This window comes from Lycorma delicatula, chromosome 4 (assembly GCF_047948215.1).
Source record: "Lycorma delicatula isolate Av1 chromosome 4, ASM4794821v1, whole genome shotgun sequence".
Lineage (NCBI taxonomy): Eukaryota > Metazoa > Arthropoda > Insecta > Hemiptera > Fulgoridae > Lycorma > Lycorma delicatula.
Window position 1 is genome coordinate 25,454,033 of NC_134458.1, and position 12,798 is coordinate 25,466,830.

General features: G+C 32.9%; 1 protein-coding gene across 9 annotated transcripts in view; it reads left to right on the forward strand.

Annotated features, from left to right (window-relative positions):
* Positions 1-1,487: 1,487 nt before the first annotated feature.
* The window catches only part of LOC142323199 (inositol hexakisphosphate and diphosphoinositol-pentakisphosphate kinase 2-like), a 330,980-nt gene continuing 319,669 nt past the window's right edge, over positions 1,488-12,798 (forward strand). For 8 of the 9 annotated variants that reach the window (XM_075362529.1, XM_075362537.1, XM_075362533.1 and 5 more), the window contains exon 1: positions 1,488-2,085. In XM_075362529.1, the coding sequence (XP_075218644.1) occupies positions 1,990-2,085 (96 nt within the window). In that variant the 5' untranslated portion in view covers positions 1,488-1,989. The remainder of the gene's footprint in view (positions 2,086-12,798) is intronic. The other variant, XM_075362538.1, reaches the window with a different exon arrangement.

Below are 12,798 nucleotides of genomic sequence, written 5' to 3' on the forward strand. Positions count from 1 at the left end.
CCTTCGACCATCACATATTAGGAATATGTTCGCTTTTCTACTACTATTATTATTTAAGATTATAATGAGGTAGCTACTGAACCTCTGTTCCTGCATGGCTTTCAGTGTGACTGACCACAGCAGGCCATTAAATATCCCCTTGACATCAAGGAAGACAACAAAGGTATCCTCCTCACTTTCTTCCTTTTCCTGTTTTAGCCTCCGGTAACTGCCGTTCAGAATATACTTCAGAGGATGATATGTATGTGTTTAAATGAAGTGTAGTCTTGCACAGTCTCAGTTTGACCATTCCTGAGATGTGTGGTTAATTGAAACCCAACTACCAAAGAACACCAGTATCCACGATCTAGTATTAAAATCCGTGTAAAAATAACTTACTTTACTAGGACTTGAACACTGGAACTCTTGACTTCAAAATCAGCTAATTTGGGAAGACGCGTTCACCACTAAACCAACCCGGTGGGTTACCGGTACATTATGAATGAACGCAATCGCACTGCTGCAGTAAAATTTCACTACACAAACAACAGCTAGGATGGCTCTTATGCAAACACAATATAGATGTTAATTCACTATTTCATACCAAGGTAAAATAAATTCAATAATTACAATTCAGATATCACTGAAAGTATTCTAATCTTATAATTGTCATAAATTAGTTTAATATGATTTCGATACTGATTAATTCAGTTTTTGTTACTGCTACAATATTATGGTACTGGTGGTTGTAAGTACTGAATTCAGTAAAGTAGTAAGTTTTTTAAAGTTTACATTTGCCAGATATTAAAAAAAAGTTATTTATCAAGAAACCATAAGATAGAGAGATGCATTTAGCTTTGAGTCAAACCAGATATATTTTGAGATACTGATAAACAAAATGACAAGGAATGTTCATCTGGTACATTCCATTTAGGCCTGGACTGAAAAGATAGCCTACTCCCAGATATACCAAATTGTTAGGTTTCATACAACTGGTAGAATACACTGTACTGATTTCGACTGAAAGAAAGTTCACACGTTTGGTTTAACAGTCGCCCTTTTACGTAGTCATCTTTAACATCGAAATCGATATTCTCTCTTTTTCTGTTTAGCCTCCGGAACCAACGCAAGGTATTACTTCAGAGGATGATATGCATGAATATAAATGAAGTCTAGTCTTGTACAGTCTCAGGTCAACCATTCCTGAGATGTGCGATTAATTGAAACCCAACTACCAAAGAACACCGGTATCCACGATCCAGTATTTATATCCAAATAAAAGTAACTGCCTTCACTAGGATTTGAACCTTAGAACTCTCGACTTCGATACAATTTATTTAAGATGACGAGTTAACCACTAGACTAGCCCGGGGGCTATCGAAATCGATATTACACATTCCAAAGTTTAAATATTTAAGTTCATTTACTACTATCGAGAATTTTTCTATCTCATTCCTAAGTCTGTAACTATCGATGTTAAATACACACAGCTGACTGCAATCAAAGTATTGATTTGCTTATTAGAGGCCGGAACATTAAGTTTAGTCCTAGTGTAATCGTTACCGGTTAGTGATATGTCTAGAAAATTTTGAAAGAGAAATTATACCATTTGTATTTAAAAAGGATATTTCTTTAATTTTAGATTGTGATTATAAAAATGGCGGAATCTTGTGCAAAATATAATTTTCCGATCTAAATAAGAATTAACATTGGTTCGTTACAAAATGTTAAAAGCTTCATAATTAACTGTATTGTTATAATCGATTCGCTTACAAAATACATTCGTGATGATAACCTGACTAATTATTTTATCTTTTCATTTTTGTCGTCAATTCGTTGATTTTTATCAGAAAAAACAAAAGTTTATTTCTGTTTCCTTGACCTTGTTTTCAGAATTTAGGTTCATTCGGTCGAAACTAAATTAATATTATTTCAATTTTTTTAGGTAGCTTTATTTAATTTGAGTTTTTTGTATTACTGTGATGATTTCTGTCGTTATTTTTATTAGACATGTCTTATACAGAGTTGGAACATGGATATCAGGGCTTGAGAAAAGCACGACCAGCGTTTTACGTCGGTGATGAAGTCAACACAAGGTCTTCAAGAGTGAGTATTTAAATTTGTTTTTTATCTAATTGTACACGCTGACATAATAAATTTATACTTGTAATCCATAAATCACAAGATTTCAATCTTGACGAATAAGATAAAGTTGAAAACGAAAGGAAGATAAATATAAATGAAGGATTACATAATGTGCAACTTTGTAACTAGTCCTAGTATAATCGTATTGATTTGGATTGCTAGTTATTTATATTTTTCTATAAATAAATTTTTATATGAATCAACCTTTTTCAGGAAAGAGAAAAGTATTTGGGTCATATCTTTAATGTCATTTAGTGTTTGGAGGCAAATGATCTTTGAAATTCTTGAAAAACTTTTCTTGTATCTGGAGTAAATGTGTGGTTGTTTGGCAATGGTGTCTGCCTTTTTTGTGTTTGTTGTTTTTGTAAATTTGATTAATTTGTTGTGGATTATAGCAGAGTTTGAAGTACTGTTGTGTGTTCACTGTGTTCTTGGAGGAATTGTATTCTTTCTGAGCTTTATTGAAGATAAATATTTTTGCAGTCTTACAATGAAGTTTAATCAAAAAGTTATTTTTATAAATGCTTATAATATTAATTTGAAATAAATATTACACATTGTTAAAAATACATTTTTAAAATGATTCTTGATTTGTGTTAAATTATGCAATTTTTTGCAGTTTTGATAATTTCCAAAGCCAAAATTTAGTAGGATAGTAGATCATGTAAAGCGTTTAGAATTCTCTTTAGGAGTATTGGTATGTATTGATTTTCAGGGAATTCTTTTACCTATAAATTTTGAGGCAATTCTTTTGTGTGTGATAAACCCAAGTAATTCTGTAATTTTTGGAATTCCAGGTATATCTTTTGTATTATTATGGAGTTGCATATAATTTATTTATAATAAACTGCTTATGTTTTATTTTTAAAATTTTGTTAATATTGTTGATACCCATTACAAATCCTAAGATTATGTTTTTAAGCATAGCACAATTGGTATATAATATTATTTATATATACTTAAAATGAAATTCAACCTTACCAACAATTCATTCGCATTCTTTTTTTTAGCACTTTCGGTCATTTGACCATCCTCAGGAAAAGTTATGGTACTTACGTATAAACGCCACCGCAGCTACAGCTTTATTTAAAAACAAAATAGTCAATTGGATTTCGGTGGAAAATGGGTCGATATAGAGTTTAATATAGATTCAAAACAGTCTCTATTAATTTTAATATAATTTAACCAAACTTAACCTACTGGAGCATAGGTTAAGTTAGGTTAAATTATATTTATAAAATCAATAAATATAAATAACCATTTCTTAAAATTAATAAAGAGACTCAATAAAATAAATACTCAATTTTAAATAAAGCTGTTGCTGCGGGGGCATTAATACGTAAGTACCAAAGTTATTCTTCAATTTTAGATCATTCGAATTAAAGTATGTAGAGTGTAAATTTATGAAATGTTAAAATCATTGCAGTTGACAACTGCAAATTTCTTACATAACAGACATAACTAACTTTATGCTATGACAACTAGTTGTGATTTTAACATTTTATAAATATACATTCTACATACTTTAATTCTAATGATCTCAGATTGAAGAATAACTTTTCCTGAGGATGGTCGAATGATGGAAAGTGCTAGAGAAGAGAATGCGGACGAATTATTGGTAAGATTAAATTTCATTTTATTTATTTATAAATACTATGATTATGTTGCTTTTAATATTAATTTAAAAATGGTAGGAGCGAGGGATTTTGGAGAAATAAGTGTTTTGTTCTTTACATATATATATATATATATATATATATGATTTTTAGCTAATTATAGTTGTTCATTACAAGAGTATTTTGATAATTTTCTGTTACACAGTTATGTTTAATCTATTGATTTTTTATATATTATAAAGAATGTTATGTTTTTACTTTTACAACTAGAACTAAATGTTATGAACCACTACTCCAATTGCTTTTCCCATTTACTTTAAAGGACTAGACTTAAATATGCTCATATGTTATACTTACAGTAGCGTGCAAATTAATCTGAACATAGAGACGTTTTTGTTTATTTCTATGTTGTGGCTACACTGCTTGACTGTACCCATTCTTTAAGTTGTCCGTGTAATGTGAAGTTATTCTTTGATTATTTAGCAATTTTCATATTATAAATAGTATTTGTGAAAATTTATTTCATTTTTTATTACAAAATCATATTTCCATATTTTTTGCTCTATGTGTCTTGAATATATAATAATGGACATAATTCCAAGAAAATGTTCAAAAATTGTTTCTCTGTCTGAACATACTAGTATGACACAATGACACAACAGCTTCTAAGTGTGGTGTTGGACTAGGGACAGTGAATGCTATTTTAAATCGATTGAAAGAAATCGGTTCCTTTTTCCCCAGCGGAAAGGCAAATGTGGCTGTAAAAGAAAGTCTACTCCAACACAGGATCAGTTATATGCAAAAAAAAAAGCTCTTGTGGGCCAAAGCACATGCTTACTGGACTAATGAAGACTGGATGATTTAATGTTATCAAAGCAGCAAGCTGAAATTCCGGGTTTAGATGGCAACAGTGGAATCTTTTAGTAGAAAAAACAAAGGTTACTACGTTTAGAACATGAAATAAAACTTTTTCAACTTATTTTACTATGAAAAATTCATTGTGCATTTGTACTGATGTGTCAATGACCTGATACAGGAGCATGGAATTCAGCATATTCCTAAAGAATGGCATCTTTTTATTGAAAAAGAATAATACTAAAAATAATCACTGAAAATACTAAAAATAATAACTGAAATTGATATAACAAAATACATAAACTCTAATAATAAGTGACAAATACGTATCTTTTAAACTGCCTGTTTCCATTTATAATGTACACTTCTTTTTGTCAGAAGTTGTTTTTATTTTTAATATTAAAAAAAAGGCAATACTCTGCAGTGTTTTGTAAGTATTGATTATTTATTTTTTATGTATTAATCATAATTTTTTTTTCATTATTTCTTTAATAATTTTTTACTTATTTTATTTATTAATTCAATTATTTGCTAAACCTGCCTATGCTAAGTTATCTGACAATCCTTTTTTACTTTTTTATGAAGATAAGGATGAAACTATGAAAAATTGCCAGACCAATTCTGGGAATTTAAACCTAGGAGCACTCGGTCTGGCTTTCCAGTTGATTTGTTTGTCTGGCCGCTTTTATTAGTTTTGTTTTTATGTATACATTAATAACAAAAATCAGCAAAAATAGATCTTTTCAATTAAGATTTTTATTTTTTACATTATACTACTGCAAGCTTCCAAAATTTCAAATTATCTTTAAACGCTCTGAATAGATATGTGTTTGTCTGAAAATTGAACATGTTATTCTTTCTGAAGCAAAATTCATTTCATGAATAATAAATATATGATTTTTTAGTACAATCCATATTATATCTTACACGTATAGCGACTAACACAAAATTACTTTATTTTGCAAAGTATAACTTTATGCAGTTATGATGTACTTTACAGATATATACACTTTAATTAATACTCAGTAGAATTAGTAATTTGGATAGAAAGAAAGCTGAATCAGAATAATCAAAATAAAAAAATAATTCATTGTTTTGTACCGGTCGGTTTTTTTAGGTTACTAGAATTATAAATCGATGCTATACTTAAGTACTGTGGAATAAATGTCCTACGGTATTAAATAACAAAATGTGAATTTTGTAGTCATATAAAATGTAAATCAAAGTACCTATAAAAAAAATATATATACATTTAATTACGCAGAACTTTGCCTCTGAATATTTTATTTCTTTTTTACAAACATTACAAATTCACTTGTAGTTTGGTTTACCTCTTGTCAAAAAAAACCCTGGTAGAAACATTTGACAGTTTTTTATATCAATTTAAAAAAAATGTTTAGAATAAAAACCTTTTGTGTTGTTTACATCATTAACCGTGTTGAATTAAAAATTTTAATATTCTGATAAATATTTTTATTTATCCAAGATTGTCATTTGCGTATTTAAAAAATACAACCTTTGAAATGACAAAGCGATCCAGAAATTTTATTAATGTATTTTTAATAGCTTGCGTCAGAGTGTATGTGACTTGCTCTTGTGAACATCTTCATTTATTATTGATATTATCACACTTACGTCAATTAATGTTTTTTTTTCTTTAGTTATGCTGACTCATATGTAGAATGTAATTAAGAAATGTGTTTAATTTGATCATTTCTGTTCATTTAGCATTGTTGTTTTGTGTTTTTATCTGTTTTCAAATTTCATTATGTTTAAGATGCGATCTGTTTTTGATGTAATGTTGAATAATAAGGTTGTTATTGTTGTTGGATCTGTAATTTGTGTCGATGAGATGACAAATTGACGACATTGACAAATTTTGATTGTGTTATTATGTTGTGATTTTAAACATTCATTTTATGAAGTTATATTTTGTTTGACCAGGGTAGAACATTATGGAGTTAGTTTTATATATTCCAGTGGCATTACAATTATTTAGTGATTGCGTTGCTTGAATAATGATTTATTTTTTATTTTCTGTGATAAAGCAGTTTTATATCCAGGTTTTATAAATTTGTGAATTTGTATATGCATGTTATTATGATCTTTTTTTGTTTATTTTTTTTCTGTAGGAGTATAAATGTGCGTGTGTGTTATGAATTTTATGTGGTTTTTTGTTTATGAAGTTGATGCGCTTTCATCTATGCGATTATAATTTTAAAAGTATTTCAAACTGCAGAAGTTGTATGGATAAATGAACCTACAAAATTAAACATTTTTATTTTTAACAGATTCCTTAAGTGACATTCTTGGAAAATATTTGTTGAGTTTTCCTTTATGTGATTGTAATTAAACGGAGTATGATATAAAAAGTATTTATTTATATATACCAATAGGCTAGTTGACTTTTCGAGAAACCGGTTTATATTATATCTCACGGTTTGTTTTATTAAAATATAGACATTATAACAGATAAACCATCATTTACACGATGCATTTTTATAAACCGATTAAAATTTTCCCGCTAAAACGCTCCAAACTGGCATGGCTTCTCGTAAACGTCACATCTTACAAAATAGATAGATGTTTAGTCAAATGTTTCGAAAATTACTAAGTTTGAAAAAAATAGCAAACTCTTTATCAGCTTTCGCTGTGGACGCGTTATCTTTGTATTTAGCATAAGTGATATCGTGCAGCTTGCATGCCTTATCTAACTTATTTATACCGGGATCAGCTCTTCTCAATCTCTTTTCCAGCTTAGTGCCAGGACCGCTACACTGATTGCCGGTTAAGCGAGTCTCTATCGGTAGATAATGTACAGCCTTATTCACTACAATGCCGACAACATTATTCAACGATGATACGACGTCCTTTGATGATACTCCGATGATACTCCACGTCCTTTCTTCCTAGCCGTAGTTTTTCTTTTCGTAGTTTTTCGCTTCATCTTGACCGGCCTATACGCCATCGCTAACTATAATTACAATTTTTGAACCGTTGTTCATTAATCATATTGGAAATTATCACCAACATTGGCTTTGTTTTCAAGGACATTCGGTTTTTGTATCAGAACCTTCGGGTAAAAGTTCTTTCCACTCGTTTTCTCCCTAATTAACTTTGTTTTTTTCTTATTGATATCATGTTCTTTAATCGCTTCCGATACATATAATTTAACATTCATGAAATCTCCTTTTTCTTTTCCACTTCCTGTAATCTCAGATTGAATGCTAGCATCACAGGTTTTATGTCGTCAATCGACGTAGATAGTTTGTTTATATATTCGGTAAAGTTCTTTGTAATGTACGTTTTGTAGTTGTCTAACAGCATTCATTGTTTCCTCCAAGCGGTTATCGTTTTCAGCAAGCACAGCATCTGACTTCATCCTCCGGTTTATTGGGATCACCGGCGTTACACAACCAACGCTTTTTCATATCCTAGTCACCGTCTGGTGGACCTCGAAAAGCCTTACCACGTTTGCAGTTCTTGGCATCTTCTACAATTATAAGAAAATAAAAACAAAGTCAATATACTATTACGACTGCCGGTGATGGTGTACTTATTTAAATGATACCATACTCTTTCAGATCCTCCACTGTGGCAACGATTTCGTTGTTTTACGTCCGTATTACCAGTCGTATATTCGTATTATAGATCTCGAAGCCTGTCATCCAGTTCATTGGATTATCCCAGTAAACGTATTCAGGTCTCGACTGTTATGCATCGAGACGCAGTCTTAGCACTCCCGAGCTTCTTAATCCTTCATCATCTTTACCGCCATCACTTTCATAATGCATTCTTCTTTTCGGCGATTTCTCTCTGCAGTAGATGATTGTTTTGTTATAGAAAATTTTTATTCGTCATACAGTTTATCCATATGGTTTCTGTTTTTGACCGCTTTTTCGAAATTAATAATTTCTTTTAATTAAAAGAAATTATACACTTATTATTTATTACATATGCTTATTATTTATCGATTGATTCATGAACCTCACCTTCAGGGGTACGAGATCTTTTGTCGAGAATCAACCGCAGTGATGCATCTTTGTCATGATTAGATTCTTGAGTCTGTAGGAGGACTAGAGGATGGAAGGAACGATTCTAACCGCAGTGGAGGGACAGATGGAGGTCTTCGAACTGCACTAGGTGTATGCAGTCTACTTTCCCTACGCTCTTCAACGGGAGAAAATCGGTGGCGGCTCAGGCTTTTGAGTACGTGAAATATGACCACTAGATGTGGAGGCAATAGGCTGAGTTGGGGGCGAAGACGGTGACAGATTACTATCACTTCCACTTCGTTATATTGGAATCCCTCTAGGATGTTGTTTACATCTTGACGAGACACTACGTCTGCGGCGATGACGAGTTACTTCATGAGGGGTATTAATGATATGAGACTGTTTAAGTAATGTGACGTTAAGACTAGAGGGCCGAGATGTTTCTATGACTGATCTGGTTACAGTCAGTACGTGGTATGTTGGTGGTTTCCGAATGTGTAGGTGATACTGACAGCTTACAGGGATTGTGGTGATTTGAAAATTTGTTCAGCATAGGATTAACATATGGTTTCGGTGTGTTTCGCTAATAGGTGCTTGTCGAGGATCGGTGAAGGAATACGTCTCACTTAACCTTTTTGGGGACTAACATACTGTAAATCCTTATTCATGCACAGACTAGGCTAAAACTGTTAGTAAACGGCAGATTCATCGCGTTCGTTTCCAGGATTTATTACTTCTCGTTATGTGGACAAATTACGGAATTCATGTAACGCAGGTGAAGTAATTGAGATTTTGTTAAACGAAGAGTCAGGTAATGAGCGTGAAAGCGATGTTCTAGTGATACTTTTGATGATCATAATATGTCTGCGAATGAGGTTAGTTTTTGTGTGTTTGTTGGTAGTGAAACTGCATCAACCTCTAACAATAATCAACAATCAGAAATCGAGTCTGCAACCTCAATTGCATTTTCAGGTGAAACAAATGTACCAAATAAAAAACAAAAATTGACGCGTGTATCTCAAGATAATCAACTAGACTTTTAGATCGTCGATAACATAATTTTATTCTGTCGTTTTCCACCTGTTAGCTGCAACATATCGATAGTGCAAATAGTTATTTTTAAAGCCAGTAGATTGCAGCACATGGCAGTAAAAGAATTATATTAGTCGCATTAACACGATGATAATACTCAAACAATAAAATTCTAAGACGAGTCTACGCGACCGTAGTCTGTGCGGACAGTTTACTGCAGTCGCTTGAGCACGATACTAGTTCCCGAAAGGTTAAAGGTCTGACCAGTTTTTTGGCTTAAACAACTTTCTGATGTAGTTTATGAATTTGTAGGATTTACTGCTTTTCACCTAACCCGTTGGCATTAAATGAGCACCTTTCGCCGTGAGTATGGTTCTGTAGGTTTCCATGTCACTCATATGACTCATCCTTTGGATCTAAGGAAGGGTTTTCGTAGAACAATAGTTAAAGCAATCCGGGTGAGTGTAAAAGTTTATTCGTTCACATGGTTTCCAGTTTGGTCAAAGCTGACCGGCTTCTCTGCCCTATATCAATAACCATCAACGTTCTTGATCCCAAACATAATGCAAGTTTTTAGATGCACGAGCATCGAGAATATGTTATATGAAATTCACTGTGTAATATGCCATATGTCTCTTTTCTAAAGTATCGTAAGCCTCCTCTTCAACCGTTCTTTCACTTATATATTCTATATCACTAGTCTCGTTACTAGATATGTTCTTGTCTTCCATCTCATCACCAGAAAACTCTTCTTCTTTCTTTAGTTGGTTCCTTTATTTAGTTGAATTTTGTTTGATTCAAGATATCACCGATCTTCATACCTAAAATTTTATTGATTTCCTCTAACGGTTTGGTTAGGGGTTTGAACACTTTAGCTAACGCCTCATTAATTTGGTTTTTTGTATAGCATGACAGTGTTGTCGAGCTACTTTAGGTGATATGACTTGTTTATCTTTCCAATATGGAAAGTAGCCGGTCTTAGGTATCGATCGATCTCGTTGAAGTTTCCAAAAAAAACACACTTGGGCTGATATAACGACTTGGAAAATACGTAAATATTTCCGTAGAGAAATCTGTTGAGATGAACAGTAAACTGAAGACAGCGTTTGTCTCAGCATGCCCTGAACTACCGCATACTATACAACTAAATATGCTTGTATTCGACAATAGTGGGCCGTGTCTGTCTTAACCCGCCACTGCCACAGTCGCTTGTCAGTAATGTTGACGTTAGACATCGTCGAGTTTTCTTTTTGATCAGTTTCATTTTATATAGCGGTCTTTCCGATTATTGTTTCAATACGATATCTGGTTTGTCAACCCAGGAGTTGTATGATTTATCAATCCTAACCATTTGAATAATAGCTTATCGCTTTTACGACGGATAACCTTTTTCGAATTGGTAAACATCTTTATGTTTGGTCTTGTTCAGTTCGTATTCGTATAATTTACCTTTCAATACCTCATCGTGAGAATCAATCAATTCATACGTTTGTGGCCGGCTTTCAATATGCACAGCGTAGATTTTGAAGTTTCATTAAACAAGTTTATTAGATAGCCTTTGGTGAAGGGCTTCTTGTACTTGCTTATGTGTATATGGTCGCCCACTGTAACATTAGGTCGTTTGATATTAACAGGTCTTACTGTACTTCAGTTAATTCTACGCATTACTAGCTCTTTGTTGCCTTTATTAACATCTTTCGGCTTCATACCTATAGTCCGATGTACTGTGTTGTTTTATTCATATACGAGTTTTGTAGCAAGTCCAGCCATTATACTGCTTTGCTCTGCGAATTTTATCCACAATTTTGTCCTCAGGGACCTGTTAAACCGCTCTATTATAGAGGCTTTTTTCTCGGAGTGGAGTGGTAGTTGATACCGTATTCCTTTAGCAAAGCTTTGACCTTGTTGTTGTACCACTCTTTACCATCATCTGTCTGTAATTGTTTCATTTTATGCTTTTTCAGTATTGAAGTGAAAGCCGTTACCACATCGTCAGCGGTATTCCATTTTATCTAAACTGCGAATAAAAATTTAGAAAAGCGGCCCATCATAGTCATAATGTACCTGTATTCTTTGTTTGTTTTAGAGTAAGGAATCATCTCAACCAAGTCTGCTTGATACAAATCATGAGCCCTTCAGCTGTACTCTACGAGTTGGATAATTGCGTCTAGCCGTTTGATGTAACTCTTCGGCTATTTCACGTTTTACATCAGTCTTCATTTCTATTAATAGTAATATAAATTAAACTTGAAAAAATAACATATTACGGTTAAAATACTCGAACCAATTCCAGTGGCATATTGCATTACCCCCAAGTTAGGGTGTTCACATTATTGATAGCCACTCGTTTCTCGTAATTCATCACAGCTCGCTTGTTCGTCACTATAGTGTTGAGACCGTTTTATCGATCTAAACAGATGCATCGACCTGTGTAATTCGTTGCCAGCTCCATTCAAGCAGGCTCTAATCGGAGAAGGTGATTTCATTCTATACCGCGTTTTTCTTGACATCTTTTATTTTTTTCATTACCTTATCATTAGCGGTGCAGAAGGTGTAAAGCTTCGGTCTCAGCCCGATATATTTCAGTATGATTATACCGTTCACCTCATCATTGAACATACCGAAGTCCTTGTTTGTACACGAGTAGTTTGGATGGTTCCTAGAAAAATCGGATTTATCGGTTGTGTAACACACTCTCATGATGCTTATCCTTGTTTCTATTTCGTAGAAGAAGCTGTCAGTATCCATGTAACAGATTTAATTCAGTTCCGTACATCAGCTTCATTACTTTATAGTGGAAATCGTACATGAGCGTTTTACTCACACCTAAGATGTGAGATCGATGTAGATTGATTTGTTGAGGTAAACGGTATATTTAGCCATCTCCAAACAAGGTCGTAACCATCAACCAGTTAGGTTGTCTGTAAATGGTTCTGTCTAAATGTCGACTTCGTGATAAGTTTAGATAACTGTTTAGGGCACGATACGGGTTGTATTTGATGCAATTACAGACATTCTCCATGCACTTACCCAGCACCGAGTTATTCAGACGTTTGTAAAAGTCTTTTCGAAATTGTTTCTAGTCTTCTTCCTCAGTAGAGTGTTCAGATCGATGAAGCGTTTAAGCCAACCACTCTGATGGTACCGTAATACATTGTGTACTCGTAACAGAAATC